Source organism: Momordica charantia, assembly GCF_013281855.1.
Source record: "Momordica charantia cultivar OHB3-1 chromosome 4 unlocalized genomic scaffold, Mcharantia_2.0 BLBB01000004.1, whole genome shotgun sequence".
NCBI classification, from domain to species: Eukaryota; Viridiplantae; Streptophyta; class Magnoliopsida; order Cucurbitales; family Cucurbitaceae; genus Momordica; species Momordica charantia.
Genome location: NW_028275162.1, coordinates 3251132 through 3267295, shown reverse-complemented (window position 1 = coordinate 3267295; position 16164 = coordinate 3251132). Strand labels below are relative to the sequence as shown.

General features: G+C 38.3%; 4 protein-coding genes and 1 non-coding gene across 7 annotated transcripts; 4 read left to right on the top strand and 1 right to left on the bottom strand.

Moving 5' to 3' along the window:
* Positions 1-1197: 1197 nt before the first annotated feature.
* Positions 1198-2048, top strand: ROC1 (rotamase CYP 1). The gene has a single exon (XM_022280441.2). The coding sequence runs from the start codon at positions 1255-1257 to the stop codon at positions 1771-1773; it is 519 nt and encodes a 172-aa protein (XP_022136133.1). The 5' UTR covers positions 1198-1254; the 3' UTR covers positions 1774-2048.
* A 2299-nt stretch (positions 2049-4347) lies between these two features.
* LOC111008053 (putative magnesium transporter NIPA6) lies at positions 4348-8290 on the top strand. 2 transcript variants are annotated; one of them, XM_022280652.2, is made up of 9 exons: positions 4348-4905; positions 5682-5738; positions 5827-5917; positions 6019-6179; positions 6265-6392; positions 6485-6544; positions 6834-6926; positions 7049-7166; positions 7769-8290. In XM_022280652.2, the coding sequence occupies exons 1-9, from the start codon at positions 4782-4784 to the stop codon at positions 7855-7857; spliced, it is 921 nt and encodes a 306-aa protein (XP_022136344.1). In that variant the 5' UTR covers positions 4348-4781; the 3' UTR covers positions 7858-8290. The 2 variants fall into 2 exon arrangements, with proteins under 2 accessions (XP_022136344.1, XP_022136343.1); XM_022280651.2 differs by having other exon boundaries at positions 4350-4905; positions 6485-6622.
* A 1311-nt stretch (positions 8291-9601) lies between these two features.
* LOC111007756 (eukaryotic translation initiation factor 4B3-like) lies at positions 9602-11612 on the top strand. 2 transcript variants are annotated; one of them, XR_015790320.1, is made up of 3 exons: positions 9602-10798; positions 10940-11210; positions 11370-11612. XR_015790320.1 is itself a non-coding variant. In XM_022280226.2 (2 exons), the coding sequence occupies exons 1-2, from the start codon at positions 9660-9662 to the stop codon at positions 11001-11003; spliced, it is 1203 nt and encodes a 400-aa protein (XP_022135918.1). In that variant the 5' UTR covers positions 9602-9659; the 3' UTR covers positions 11004-11256. The 2 variants fall into 2 exon arrangements, 1 of the variants encoding a protein (XP_022135918.1); XM_022280226.2 differs by lacking the exon at positions 11370-11612 and having other exon boundaries at positions 10940-11256.
* LOC111008028 (putative amidase At4g34880) lies at positions 11320-15881 on the top strand. The gene is made up of 6 exons (XM_022280619.2): positions 11320-11459; positions 12930-14051; positions 14140-14354; positions 14444-14689; positions 14982-15180; positions 15281-15881. The coding sequence occupies exons 2-6, from the start codon at positions 13548-13550 to the stop codon at positions 15653-15655; spliced, it is 1539 nt and encodes a 512-aa protein (XP_022136311.1). The 5' UTR covers positions 11320-11459; positions 12930-13547; the 3' UTR covers positions 15656-15881.
* On the bottom strand, positions 11856-11927 carry TRNAQ-UUG (transfer RNA glutamine (anticodon UUG)). Its single transcript has one exon. It is a non-coding gene; the product is annotated as a tRNA-Gln (tRNA).
* Positions 15882-16164: the final 283 nt, after the last annotated feature.

Below are 16164 nucleotides of genomic sequence, written 5' to 3'. Positions count from 1 at the left end.
ACTTAGAATTTTATATTTAATCGAGAGTTTCATAAATATGGACTCATTTGATATCATTGAAATCTAGAACAAAGTACGTACAACAATGTAAATGAAAATGGTTAATGCGGGATTTTGGCAAGATTACACGTCAGCACACGAGTCAAGGAGAATTCCTGATTAGATGAGATGACGACTTGTAAATAGGATCTCGCACCAGTGTGAAGCTCAACAATGTACACTCCGAAACTTAAGTTAGAACTTACTTCGAGATGAGGTTAGTTAGGTTGTGTGAAGATGGTGTACTTTTGTAAGAATGGACTCCACCTTTTAATGGGGAGCTTTGGGAAGTTTTGTCCTACCATTTTAACGCCTCATACTTGATGGTCAACAAATTTTTTGCTAGAGATCGGGGATCATCTACCAACAACATTCACATCTAGAGTCGAACATGAGTTGAACTTGCACTTAATAGACCGAGGAGTTTTAGACCAGCTTCTTCTTTGTCTTTTGAGGCCCATAAACGTGTTCTAGGACGAGAGATCTGTGTGGCATGTCCTCATCTGTGCCCTAACAAAATCAAGCTTCCTCACAAAATGACCTTTTCCAACCAAATAATCTCTCAATAGGTAATAAAAAGAGTGAAAACATGTCTTAACATCATACGAACTGTATAATCAATAGGGTCCTTTATACGAGTTTCCACTATTTCTAAATAGTCTATTAAACAATCGTACCATTGCCCACTAAAATTATTAGAATCAACAAAATTCTAATACATTATTCAAGAATTCATTATTTTCAGGGGAAAAAAAAAACCTCAAGATTTCATTGCTCTTTCTTCTTCCTGTTTATCGACACGTCGTCTAGAAGCCAAACGTATCCATCCAACGAAGACCGCTTCGTCAATGGGCTTTTTTCGCATCCGTTTCCTTTCCGCTAAACGAAATATCGTAGAAATTATTATTTTATAATTTTCTTTAAATTGAAAAATTGCACGCCGTTGGATCAAACGACGTCGGAGATGGAAAACGGAAAAAAAAAAAAGTCTATTGATTCTTAATCATGATAGGGAAATTAACCGCGGGTTTTCTTAACCTAACCATGGTTAGATTCATGGCTCTAAGATCAGACCACGTGTCTCAATCCAACGGCCAGTATCGAGTTTCCATAGATATACACGAAGCTTGACCGCTATATAAGGGCTCTTGCCCCACCGAACCCTAAATCAATTCGGTCTTCTTCTACGCTGTGAAATTTCGTAACCGTGAGAGAATGGCAAACCCTAAAGTTTTCTTCGATATGACTATCGGCGGCCAGCCGGCCGGCCGTATTGTGATGGAGCTTTATGCCAACGTCGTCCCCCGCACCGCCGAGAACTTCCGTGCACTGTGCACCGGCGAGAAGGGAAACGGCAGGAGTGGGAAGCCACTTCATTACAAGGGCTCATCCTTCCACCGTGTGATCCCTGGTTTCATGTGCCAGGGAGGCGATTTCACCGCCGGAAACGGCACCGGAGGTGAGTCGATCTACGGCGCCAAGTTCGCCGACGAGAACTTCGTCAAGAAGCACACTGGCCCTGGCGTGCTGTCCATGGCGAATGCCGGACCTGGAACCAACGGATCTCAGTTCTTCATCTGCACCGCCAAGACCGAGTGGCTCGACGGGAAGCACGTCGTGTTCGGCCAAATTGTTGACGGCATGGACGTTGTAAAGGCCGTCGAGAAGGTCGGATCGAGCTCTGGAAGGACCTCGAAGCCCGTCGTAATTGCCGACTGTGGCCAGCTCTCTTAGATTGATGCCTTGGCTCTACCGTCGGCGTCTCCGGCGGAATCGTATCTATGAACATTTCTTATTTGCGTGTGTTATTTCAACTTACTGCGAATATGGGTCTGTGTGGGTCTCTCTTTTAGGGTTATGGGTCATGGGTTTATGCTACTTCTTGAGTTTATGTGCAACTGCCGTTTTACCTTTCTGTTAAATGGCGGTTTCGCGATGGTTCGTAGACATAATTGGTTGTTCAAACCGAGGACCTTCAATAATATGCCTGTCTTTTTAACTTTCTCCGATATAGCTCTGTGATCCCTTCTCTCAACTCTTGCCTAATCATCTGATCATTCATTCTATGGTGAAATCAATCACGAACCCATTAGAATGATGGATTTTACTATGAATCCATTGACCTAATTAGATTGTTTTGTTTGGCTGAACTCATTAGTACTTGAATCCTTAACCCCTTTCCTGTTTGATCTGTTGATCTAATTGAGATACTAGATTTTGTTTGGCTCATGATGAAATGGGCAGCAAAATTTAGTCAATTGAAGTATGATTGTTTATTAAGATTTCCTTCTTTGTATTATTGTGGTTGATTTTGAAGGATCAGTCAGCGAGAAAAGCTTGTTTTGGAGAATGGAGAGCAGAGGGCCATGGCTAATGTTATTTGTCTGTATATGGTGCCATGGAAGCAGGCGGTGGAGGAATATTTTATGGATTATGCTTTTTGATTCTGTGGAGTTGCTAGAAAGAGGCTGAGATCCTGATTTTGGGGATCTAAGTCTTGATTTGAACAGGACTGAAGAAAAAGGAAGGCCATTCAGATTTTATATAATTTGAATCAAAGATTCTTGCTAATGTTTTTGAATTTGAAATAAATCGTGGGTTTTAATTTGTTTTTTTGTTTGTTGAATTTTGGTTATGACGAGGCTTTGATTTCCACTTTATAAAGCTTTTTCGTCTATCCTTCTTTAGTTGGATTCGGTTGTTTGGACTTTTATTTGAAAGTGAGTAAGAACATAGAAATTCCTTTTACTTTTATTTTTAGATGATATTTGGGGTATGAGTTTGATTTGTTTTTTGTTTGTTAATATACGGTAAACAAGTTGGTGAAGGTTGTCTAATTGAATCTAATTATATTGTTGATTTATTCCAGTTGAATTAGTCAATTTCGAATTCTGCAGTTGGATAAAATCTTTACCAAGTATTTCACCATATCATTGAGAGACTAAAAACGATCATAATTTTTTTGTTTCAAAAAAGGAAAAGAAATCGTAATTCTGAATTAAATATTTAATTAGAAAGTTCTAGAACTGTTATTATTCTTTCTTTTTTAAGTGAAGGATTTGATTTGATTTGGCTTTTTTTTTTCTAAGTTATTCGCTAAAAGATTTAGATGCTAAAAGTAAAAACAACGTTCTTTCAGGAATTAAAAACAATGATTTTATAGGCAATAATTTTATCCCATAACCAAATAGATATTGCTATGATCTTTTTTTGTTTAAAAGAATAATATCAAAACCTTTTTGTTAACTCTAGTTATTTTTGAAGCATCAGCTAAATTATATAAAATAAAATAAATACGAAGTTACAATAATAAGAAAAAAAAAAGATATGTATATAATATATATTTTTTGAAAAGAAAAAATATGTAATTTTTTTATTAGAAAGAATATAAGGTTTAAAAATTTATAAAAATTACCTCATTTATTTTGGTGATATCTTTTAAAAAATTAAAAGTTATAATATTCTTATAAAAACATATTTATTTTATGTCATTTTACATTTAGTGTAATTTTCCTAAAAAATATTTAAAAGTATATATATTTGAGAACATAAAAATATTTTTAAATACGTAATGCAATTTTAAAGACAAACTGATTTAATAAAATAAAATAAATAACAAAAGATAGTTAATTTAACCATTGACTTTAAAAATGAGCTAATAATACATAATTTTATCTTTCAATTTTTTAGAAGTCGTCAACCATAGTACAGCATGTGGGGCTAAGACATCGAACTCACAACATCTTAATTGAAATATATGCAAATTACTGAGCTATGTTCGTTTTGACAAATCCTAAATATTTTTGAACCTCTATCATTTTATTAATGATTACCTTAACTAGTTGAATTATGTTCAGGTTGACCTCATTCCCCTCGACTTATCGGATTCATTTTGTAGTTTAAAACATTAGTGCTACCAAATCTAACATGACTCATGACAATATGGCATGCCACATGTGCTACTTTACCAATAAAACAATAACTAAGTGACCATTTTATAATAAAACAACTCAATTGAGAAAAATTAATCCTCTAAGAATAAAATTGAAAAAAAAACAAGGGGATTATATTTACAGGAGGTAACGAGTAATACTTTTGCTGTAATAAAAAAAAAAAGAAAAAAAGAAAAAAGACCAATTCATTAATTATTTTTCAATTGAGAAAAAAGAAAAAAAAGCAACCGTGTACCGTAGACTGTAGTCCCTTTTTTTGGAAAATTTCTTTTTTTATCAAAGAGATTAAAGTGTCCACTATGCAGTGGACACGTTTTACTAATTTTATGTAAAAAACCAGAGCCTTTGTCCCTTTAGAAAAATGGGGGAAAAAAATTAAAAAAAAAAAAAAACTTCCGACAAGACGAAGAAGCCAGTGCGCTGCTTCGGCAACATTTTCAGATCTCTCGATCTTCTTTCTCGTCGGAGTTTTCTTTTTTTTTTTTTAATTTTATTTTTTTTCCTTCCGGCGCTCCCCTGGCCTTCTTCGCATTGCCTTTCTTCCAATTCTCGTAACTCGAGATCTTTTTTCGGCGGCAAATTTGGTGGCCCCATCACTCTTAATCTGCATTGGGGAGCAGGTTTTTGATTGGGTGCTGTTTTTGTTTTCTTCTGCGGTTGTTTGAATTTCGGAACGCGACTTGATTCGGGCGGGAATTCGAGGGAACTTTTTGATTTTATTTGATTGAGGCTGAGAGAAATCTATATCGCCTTTGTGCGCGGCTTCTGCATTTCTTTGAGAGAGAGAGAATGAGGATTTCGGAAAATACGAAGGGTCTGGTGTTGGCAATGGCGTCGAGTGCATTTATTGGATCGAGCTTTATCTTGAAGAAGAAAGGGCTTAAGCGTGCCGGTGCAACAGGGGCGAGAGCAGGTCTGTGATTACGATTCACGAATTATTTTTGGCTTGTTGGTTTTGCTTTTGCCTTCTGATTGAATTATTCTATCGATTGTATTTGTAGGTTGGATGCAATCTGATTAATTTTGAATTTATTTCTTCTGCATTTGCTTTATGTCAGAACTTTTGGGTTTTTTGACCTGGGATTGTTGTAAATGTTCTCATAATCGAATGTAAGAGATGAGGTCTTTGATTAGACTCGGATTTTGCTGTAGTTAGATCCGTATGGACTTTTCTTCTTGATCTTTCGAACGGAAGGAAGCTTTAAGGGTTGGGATTGGTTTCTCCAATAGGTCATTGATTCAGAGCACTATCAACCATCTCTCGGATCTCAAACGTTTTGGAGGTGGAAGCTTTAAGACGTGGCATGCTTAACACATGCAAGTTGGACGGGAAGTGGTGTTTCCAGTGGCGGACGTGTGAGTAACACATAAGAACCTGCCTTTGGGAGGGGAACAACAGCTGGAAACGACCGCTAATACCCCATGTGCTGAGGAGAAAAAGTAGCTAGTTGGGTTGGGATTTGAGGTTCTTTATGAACTGGTATTTGACTGAGCAAGCGTTAAGCTGTAAATAGAGTTAAAATCCTCTTAATGAACCAAAAAATTTAAAGATCTTAAGCTGTATCATTGCTTGATTTATTTTTTCACTTCTCTGTCATTGCTTCTAGTAGACGTTTAATTCAAGAGTCTCCCAGGCAATGTTTCATGCTCTCTAACTGGTTGATGTTTCTAATCTTTTTCTTTAAACAGGTGTTGGCGGTTATACGTACCTGTTAGAACCACTTTGGTGGGCTGGCATGGTTACAAGTATGTATAATAATACTACTATGTCTGATCATTATTGTCGAAACTCAAAAGTATGATCTTGATTCTGAGTTTTCTTCTTGGTAACTAGTGATTATTGGTGAGATTGCAAATTTTGTTGCATACATTTATGCCCCAGCAGTTCTAGTCACACCCCTCGGCGCACTGAGTATTATTATCAGGTAAGTTCCTTACTTTTGAGATTCTTGTATAATTTTTGTCTAGTTTAAGAATTGGTCAACTAGTTCATGGGGAACCTCACATTGTTTCTGGATCTATGCAGTGCTGTTTTGGCTCACTTCTTGTTGAAGGAGAGGCTACAGAAAATGGGTGTTGTAGGGTGTTTATCCTGTATTGTAGGATCAGTTATAATAGTTATCCACGCACCTCAGGAACGTACTCCTGATTCCGTTCAAGAAATTTGGGATTTAGCAACCCAACCAGGTTAGAGCTTGTTCTTATAACTTTCATTTATTGAAATGTTATCGAATTTCGTACTTATTTCTTTTTCTTTTTAATCCTTGGACAGCTTTTCTAGTCTATGTTGCTGCTACAATTTCGTTAGTATTGGCTCTTATGTTGTATTTCGAACCTCGCTACGGGCATGTAAACATACTAGTCTACTTGGGAATCTGTTCTTTGATGGGCTCATTGACGGTAACTTTGACATTTCTGCTACATCAATAGATGTCTATATATATTATTTGAAATTTGAATCAAAATTTTCTAAACGTTTGTGATTTGTTCAGGTTATGAGTATTAAAGCTATTGGAATTGCGATAAGGCTTACACTTGAAGGGGTAAGCCAGGTAGCTTACCCTCAGACTTGGCTTTTTCTCACAGTTGCAGTAGTTTGCGTCGTCACACAATTAAATTACTTGAATAAGGTTGGTGTCATGTCAATGGTGGGGACAGTTATTTCTTGTTTCTTCGTGGTGACCGTTCTAGTGTTGGGTGAGAACCGGTGGCTGCTCACCCTCCGAATTGAACGGTCAGTACGAAGGTTAAAGACCCGCGCGTTAGCGAAGCTAGAGCTTAACCAAATGCTTGAATGGGATGTATTTATATTAAATGGATACGGTCTTTTTTTTGTTTCAGGCATTGGATACATTTAATGCAGCACTCGTATCTCCAGTATATTATGCTATGTTCACGACATTGACTATTGTTGCTAGTGCTATCATGTTTAAGGTAAATTACTTGACCCTCTATAGATTCTTTGATCTTGTGTATTATGCTATCCATACAAGTGAAACAAATGAAACGTCTAAAAAAAACTGAATGTAGCTTGATTAAGCGGGTTTATGCTACAGGACTGGTTGGGCCAGGACGCGAGCACAATAGTATCTGAATTATGTGGATTCATAACTGTCCTCTCTGGAACTATTATACTTCATTCAACCAGAGAACAGCCGCCAGTGTCCACACAAGGTATGGCATCTAAACATCTCTTTTACATTTCCATGTTTATGATCAATTGAGAAATCTTAGTATGGTTCGATATCCACTCTTTTATTGCGGAATCCCGTACTACGAACGAATTGGTTGAGTGTATGTCTGCTCATATGAAGTGCATAGCGTTAAGAAGTGTAGTTATGGTTATGGCATCTATCTAGCGTATCTGAATACCGCGATTGGTTCTTCTTTTGTATATGGTATCGTTTGGCAAAATATGGTCCTACACCCACCCCTCCCATGACAAAAAGGGGTCACATAAGAAAAACATAACTTTAATTTCTACCGGACATGGGATGATCTAGTGGTCAATAAGGGGCAATGTGAATAGCAAAGAGCTTAGAAGGAATGGGTTCAAACCATGGTGGCCTACGAGTTTCCTTGTCAACCAAATGTAGTAGGGTCAAGCGGTTGACCCGTGATTAGTTGACGTTCACACGAGTTGGCCCGGATACATGGATATCGGGGGGGAAAAAAATCAACTTCATTTAGTTGTTTGTTTAATGTGGCAGTACTGCAAATTGGTAGTAGAACTTGCACAATGCTAGAGACATCATGAGTTATACTTTCCTTTGCAGGATCTGTGGCATGGTATATTGGGGATTCAATGAAAGGTATTGAAGAACATTTGATCACCATAAGCAATTCACATTACACTGAAGAATGAAACTGGTTCTGTTCTGATTGTAATTTGGAAGGCAGTGGTCTTGATGCAAAAACCGAAATATATACTCGTACTCGAAGGATGAGTACGATGCCCAATTTTTCATGTCGGGACAACGTATTGACATATCGGTCATGGTCTTGTCAAGACTCAAGACCTACCATCCTCTCAGTCTCGGCTGCTGCAGCAAAAGGTTTAGCGTTGAAACCCGAGCTGCTCGACGATCCAATTAGGATATTTACAGTTAGAATGGTGGGGGGAGGCTCAATGATTCATGCTGGTTCCAGCATGAATGATACAGCATGTGCCATATGTAAATGCATTGGTTAACATTCATTCATTTGATCTGTAATTTCTATTTTTGTAAAAGAAATCTCAGGACCTTTCCCCCTTCATGGAAGATCCATCTATCTAAAGTTTGAATCTGTTATTTTTATATCATTTCATTTCAGTTTTCAAGCTGCTTAAAAAAAAGTGATTAATAATAAATCGGGTCGAAGACTTTTTAAGTGCTTTCTTAATAAGTACTTGGGTCAAAAACACTTCCAATGGCTTCTTTATGGACCATTTTTAACTACTTTTGATTTTTTCTTAAAGCACTTATAAATTACTTTCAAATATGATAATTTTGAATGTGAAATGTTTCTGATCGTGATAAATTAAATGAGCATTTCATTGTAACATTATTTTTTAATGAATAATATTTATGGTTTTAACTAGAAAGATTAACGAGCATGACATGTAAACATTTTATTAGTGGTGTTAATATGATGGAGACTAAATAATTTTTTTTTGAAATAGATTAAATAAAAATATAACCTACTTATATTAAAAAAATATATAAATATAACCTAAGTAATTTCTAAAAAGAATTGAGAGATTAAGTTGAAATGATGGTTAAAATTTAATCCCCTAACGTAAACACGTTTTTGTTACTTTTGAAGAAAAAACTTGAACAATTTTTTGTGCTTAGTTTTATTAAAGAAATAATTAAATAGGTAAAATTTTATGTTAAATATTAATTTTCTCTCCATTCAACAATATCGTGATGATTTGAACCTCCGATAATACCTTAACTAATCGAACTCACGTTGACATGTTAAATATTAGTTTAAGCAACTAATATAATTTTTAATTTTCATTCTTATTCATTTAAAAGTATCAATTAGGCTCTTTTTATTAAAAAAAATTATTTATAAAAATTTGGTGGATAAAAATTTTATTTGATTAAGATAGTCGGACATATAAACAAATTACTCAATGTTACAGAATGTACGAAATCTAGTTTGTCATCCAAAAAATTCAACCCGTTAGTCAATAAAATCATTTTCCAAAATGACAGGTCCATATCTCTAAATATGAAAATAAAATAATAATCTAAGGACAATTTTTTTTATTAACAAATTTTAAATGGAGTAAAAGGATTATCAACTATTTAATATACTTAGCTTAAATATTAATTTTGTTACATTTAAGCACAAATATCGAAATAAAAAAAAAACCAATACAGGGTGATTCAACGGATCAATTTTGTTACATTATATCCAATTTGAATTTCTTCCATTCTTGGGAAAAGGAAAAAAAAGGAAAGAAAAAGAAAAATCTATTAAGTCATATTATATTATTATATTCGATAAGGAAATGTGAGAAATTCATCATCAGTCGTTGATTCTTAACGTGAGAGATTCGTGGACCGTCCGATGAGAATCTTGCATTCCCCAGTTTATAACGTTGGAGAAGCAACTTCGGCCACAAATTTGCTGCAAACCAACGCAAAACAGAACCCCAATTCTCACAGAGCAACAATGGCGGCAATGGTATCTCCATGGGGAAAGCCAGGCGCGTGGGCCCTCGACTCGGAGGAACACGAAGCTCAACTTCTGAAAGAAGAGCAGGAGCAGCAGAAACAAGCGGAGCTCGGCCTGGATTTCCCCTCCCTCAACGACGCCTTGGCCACCAAGCAGAAGAAGAAGGGCCAAACTCTCTCGTTGGCGGAGTTCAACGCCTATGGCGGCAGCGGCACCAGATCTTCCGCTCACACCGCTGCGCCCCAGGGCCTCACGCATGAAGATCTCATGGTGCTTCCCACCGGCCCTCGCCAACGGACGGCGGAGGAGCTCGACCGGAACCGCCTCGGCGGTGGCTTTAGGAATTACGGTACGAATGGTTCGTATGAGAGGAATAATAGGTATTCGATTGGGGATGATTCGTCTAATTCGAAGTGGGGTTCGTCTAGGGTTTCTGATGAGAATCGGAGGAACAATGGCGGGGGTAATAGGGGGGATTCGGGTAGGGAAATTGCACCTTCTCGGGCTGATGAGGTCGATAATTGGGCCTTAACTAAGAAACCGATGGCTGCAAATGGATTTGAGAGGAGGGATAGAGGAGGAGGGTTTTCGGATTTGCCGTCTTCGAAAGCCGACGAATCAGAGAGTTGGATTTCCAATAAGAGCAATGTTCCATCGGATGTGCGGAGATTTGGGACTAACGGCGGATTTGAAAGAGAGCGACGAGGAGGTTTTCCGACGGGCGGCGGAGGCGGTGCAGATTTAGAAAATTGGGGGAGGAAGAAAGAGGAAGGTAATAATGGTGGCAGCGTTGCGGGTAGGCCGAAGCTTAATTTGCAGCCACGGACACTGCCAGTGAGCGATGGGAAGTCGTCAGAGATATCAGGGACGGGGCTGGGGGCGAGGTCGAAGAGTTCAAATCCATTCGGAGAGGCGAGGCCGAGGGAACAGGTTCTGGCTGAGAAAGGACATGACTGGAAAAAACTCGACGAGCAACTGGAGTCGAAGATCAAAGACGAGCAACCAGAGAAGGTAGAAAACTCTAACAGCACTTCCTTTGGAAAGAAGAGCTTTGGCCGGGCATCTGAGGACCGAACAGAGAGGAGCTGGAGGAAGCCAGAGTCGACATCGGAGTCACTGGAATCTCGTCCCGGCAGGTTTGTTCCAGCATCCAATTTCTAGCTTTATAACATAAGTTTCTTCCCTTTTGTTGCCATAATCACATCAGCTAACTTCACAAAAGTATCTTGACATTGTTCTATATTCTGATATGATCTCACCTGATTGTTGCTTTACAGTGCGGAGGAGAATGAAAATGGAGATGTTGAAGGGGAGTGTGAAGGGGACGAAAATGGAGCTTGATGGGATGAGATGATACAGAGAGATTGAAGTTAGTGAAAGTTTTGGAGTGATGAGTGATGACAACATTCTCTAATGTTGTTCTGATCCTTTATAATTTTGCCTCTGAGAAACAATTTTGATATGGTGGTGTTGGGGAGTTCTTGAGTCAGTTACTGTAATGTTTGAAGCCAACTCTTGGAATTAGAAACTACTACTGCTATTGTGCTAGTTAAGTTTAAGATTATTGTTCTAATCTTATCCCACTTATTGTTTAGAGTTGGCTTGCTTTATAACTGGATTTTATGTTGGATTTTAGAATGGGAAAAGAACTTGCTCTGTCTTCTCCATTCTGAATCTCAATGGAGTTGGTGGTTTGTTTTCTTGCAGCTCATCGGTTGAAAACAAAGGGCACCATCCATGGAGCAGGACGCAGAGTTGCCACTTTTAGCTCTGTTCCAAGGCATGCTAGGATGATGGGTAAGTTATCAGCTTAGTTTTCAAGGTTAAAATATTAGTTTCGTAATGGATTTTCAGCTTTGATTCATTTTGGATTCTATATTTTCAACTTTGGTTCATTTTGTTTGAATGTTCGTTTAATGTGAATGTGAAAAGTGACTACTTTGATTTCTATTTTCAAAATTTTAACCCAATTTCTCAACCTAATAAAAGCTCTTTAAAATGAAATCATTGTTATATTTTGAAGAAACGTATTGAATATAGTGTCAAACTGGATATAGATAGATGCTCGGTTGATGTAATGGGCCTCGCTGAAAAGGGCCAAATAGGTATAGTGGGCCTCTTCTTGCCGATCAAAGCCCAAAGGGATGCTCTGTTGAGTAATTTTCTATTTTAATGAGTTAAAAATAAAAGAAAAGGTCCTACCGGGAGTTGAACCCAGGTCGCTGGATTCAAAGTCCAGAGTGCTAACCACTACACCATAGAACCACTTCATTTGGTGATGCAACTTGTACAAAAAAACAAAAAACAAATAGGGTTATGGCTAATTGAGAGTAGAAGATACCCGAGTTCGATCAGTTAAATCCAACGTTGGAGAGGAGAGATTGAGAGGTAGAGAGTGAGAGCGAGAGTTTTAACTGGTCAAAGCATTTGTCTAATATAATCATAAAAAGTTTAGAGATTATGAATATTTTAAAAGGAAGAGTTTGTGTAATTGGGTGAAATTTTGATTCTTTCCTTTCTCTCTTCGTTTTGAGCCATCTTATTTTTGCTGAAGAAAATAAAAATTCCTTTTCCCCTCATTTTTGTGACTCATGTTTCGATAAGTCGGTGTCGATTTTAGTTGATTTCAATCAATCGGAATGAAATGAAAAGATTATGAGAGAGAAGTAGAATGGAGAATAAAAGAAAGCTGAGGAGAAAAGAAAAGAAGAGTGAAATGAGAGAAAGAGGTGAAGGAAAAGAGGGAGAGAGTAGGAGAGATTGAACTTGTTTATTTATCTCATCATTAAATATCTATATGGATAAATTATATATACACACTGAAATATCATCACAATTGTAGGGGTGAGAATTATTTGAATCTAACAAGTTCTAGAGATGTAGTGCTAATTATGATCGATTAGATTAATCATTTTTAACTTATTTAGAATTAATAGTAAAATGATTATTAGTTAATTTAAATATTTTTTCAAATTTTTTATTTTTATATTTTCTCCATAAACATTCACTAACATATATTTCCATAAAATTGAGATCTCGACATTTTCATTGACATCGACATTTGAAACCTTGTCTATATCATACAAATTTGGGAAACAAAAATATTACACAATAAAAAAGGGTTTAGACATCATTTTAAAATTATATCTTATTATATTAAAAAACATATTTATATAAATAGCATAAAATAAATATATATTTTCAATTGCAACCAAGCTTGAAACTTGATCCATCAAGCAGTCTCACTTTCTAGGTTCTTTTTTTTAGGGTACCCGAGAACATATCTAGTGGAAATGGGGTGAAAAAGCTCTAGCATAGCTCTTTCTTTCTCGGGTCTCCTTTCAAAGGAAAAAGGCTGGTGCAGTTAGTAGCTAAAGGTTTCACTCAAACATGTGGTCTCGACGCGAAAAGAGCTTGCTTTCTACTTTCTACGTCTGCATTTTGTGTCCAGCCCGCAAAAGGGAAAATCGTGGAGAGATGTATCATGTCAGGATTCGTTGCTCAAATTGAATCCTTTCTTTATCATTGTTTCTATTCGTATTATTTGTAACTTGCCACTTGATTTGATTCGACTGAACATCTCGACCATTAACGAAAATTTCACCCACATCCGATAGGTTGGGCGCTCGACCAGCTTACAAGTTGGAGGAGGCTCCAACTATCCTTAAATTTTTTTTAAAATAACATAATAAACTCAAAGTATGATGTGTGTATATATAAAAAAAATGTTAAATTCTATATATTTTTAGTTAAATTAAATTCTCAACGGATTGTCCAAGAGACTAGACAAAGTCAACTGTCCAAAGCCTTTCCTTTACAAATCCCAACGGTCTCCCAGTCTCTGTACGCCGCCGCCGTCTCCGGCCACCGCGCCACTCTACGAAAATGCTCGTCTTCTTCCTCGCAGCCTTCTTCCTCTTCACGGCATCCAACTCCTCCCTCTTCCCCATCGACGAAGCCACCATCGCCGATATCCACAGCGCCTTCTCCCAAAACCACCTCACCTCCAGGCAACTCCTCGATCATTACCTCAACAAGATCGACCTCCTCAATCCAGTGCTTCGCAGCGTTCTGGAAGTGAATCCGGACGCCAGAGCTCAAGCGGAGGCCGCCGATCGAGAGCGGGACCTGGCCGGAGGAAAAGCCCTAGGCGAACTTCATGGAATCCCGGTGCTGCTCAAGGATTCCATCGCCACCAAGGGTCCGCTCAACACCACCGCCGGATCCTTCGCATTGCTCGGATCCGTGGTGCCCCGAGATGCGACGGTGGTCGCCCGCCTGAGGAAAGCCGGTGCGGTGATTTTGGGCAAAGCTTCGCTCACCGAGTGGTACGGATCTCGTTCTTTGAAGATTCCCAATGGCTGGTGCGCTCGTGGGGGTCAAGCCCTGGTCAGTAAGTTTTCCAACGGCTGCCCTAATTTTCCGCAATTTCTGAGCCTTCTTTTCAGTAATGGATTAGAATCAATTCAATTCACAGAACCCATATGGGAAAGAAGGGGATCCATGTGGGTCAAGTAGTGGCTCTGCAATATCGGTGGCAGCCAACATGGCGGCAGTGTCGCTGGGAACTGAAACAGATGGCTCAATTCTATGTCCCGCAGATTACAACTCAGTCGTCGGCATCAAACCCACCGTCGGTCTCACGAGCCGGGCCGGCGTTATCCCGGTCACTCCTCGGCAAGACACCATCGGGTATGAAAACTTTAACTGAACCCTTCAAATCTTGGTAATTTTTGTTTCATTTTTCTTTAGAAGTTTGATGGGAGACTGCTGCTGGACAGGCCTATATGCAGGACAGTTTCAGATGCAGTTTATTTGCTTGATGCCATAGTGGGGTTTGACCCAATGGACTCTGAAGCAACTAAAGCAGCATCTGAGTTCATTCCTTGTGGTGGCTACAAGCAATTTCTGAGGAAAGATGGGCTCAAAGGGAAGAGACTGGGCATTGTTAGGCATCCCTTTTTTGACTTGTATACCAACGGCTCCATGGCCATTCCAACCTTTGAACATCATGTCAATCTGCTGAGGTATAACCACAAAATCACCTCTTTTTCTCCATTGACCCACAGATGCTTCGATTTCTTGGTCAAAATTTTAGAGGGAGTTCCTGTCCAGTGAATGTCCTGAACAAAAAGAAGTACTTTTTTAGTTTTCAAAGTTCATTCCTTATTGCACATTAACGAAAATACCAGATTGAATTATATAAACAGAGAATTCTAGAGGTGTAGCCCCTAAGATTTGGCTGACCATGTATTTAGTGAAGCATTGTTAGTGTACTAGACTAGTTGCTGACTTTTTTCCATTTTCCTGCAATTGAAGGAAAAGTGGAGCAACCATTGTGGATAACCTTCAAATATCAAATATAGATACAATTCTGGATCCTTATGGGAGTGGTGAACTTATTGCAACAATAGCTGAGTTCAAGCTCGCCATTAACGATTACCTCAAGAACCTGATCCACAGTCCAGTCAGATCTCTGGCTGACATTATTGCCTTCAACAACAACCACCCTGAACTGGTAAGTTACCTCATTCTGAAGTTGTTTTTCAAAATTCTATAGTAGTAAAACAAATGTTTGGGGATGAGATGAACTATTGATACTTTTTGGGGCATTACAGGAGAAGATGAACGAGTATGGGCAAGACGCCTTTCTTTTATCCGATCAAACAGATGGGATCGGCAAGGCGGAGGAAGAGGCAATTAGTATGATGGCAAACTTATCGAGAGATGGGTTCGAGTTGATGATGAAGACCTATAATCTGGATGCAATGGTAACTCTAGGGACATCAGCTGAATCCGTCCTAGCAATTGGGGGATACCCTGCAATTTCTGTTCCTGCTGGATATGAGGGAAACGGTGATCCATTTGGCATCCTCTTTGGGGGGCTCAGGGGAACCGAAACGAAGCTAATCGAGATCGCTTATGCATTCGAACAAGCGACCATGGTACGAAGGCCTCCTCCTCTGCCTTTTGAATTATTAGATTGCAACTAGAAAAATTTCTAACTGTCTAGTAGGATGTTGTAACCTTTGGAAAAATAAGTTCTCTGCTGGGAGCAATGTTCCTTTTGACTGTATATTTGCTTTCCACTTTTAAGTAGTTGACTAGCTTCCTGTTTCAAATATTATCTCAATGATATTGAATGTGTCCATCACAACGTGGCTACTCCCTAATATCCGGTGGATGCTAATTTGAATATATTTTATATATTTTTTGATATCATGAATAATTTGAATATATTTTATATATTTTTTGGTATCATGAGTATTCATACCAACCTACGTACACCTCAACTAAACCTCACAAGACATATTACAGGACCTCACAACATAGGGTTGTCGATAAACACTAAGATAGCCACTACGAGTTTGAACCCTTGCCCCAATGCCCACCCGTCCATTTCCCGTGCCCCTACTAGGCTAGCTTATGGTAGTTAACTAATTACAATTTTGTTAACAAAAATGGTTGCAAAAAATTTACTCAATTGCTCAAAGTAATTGCC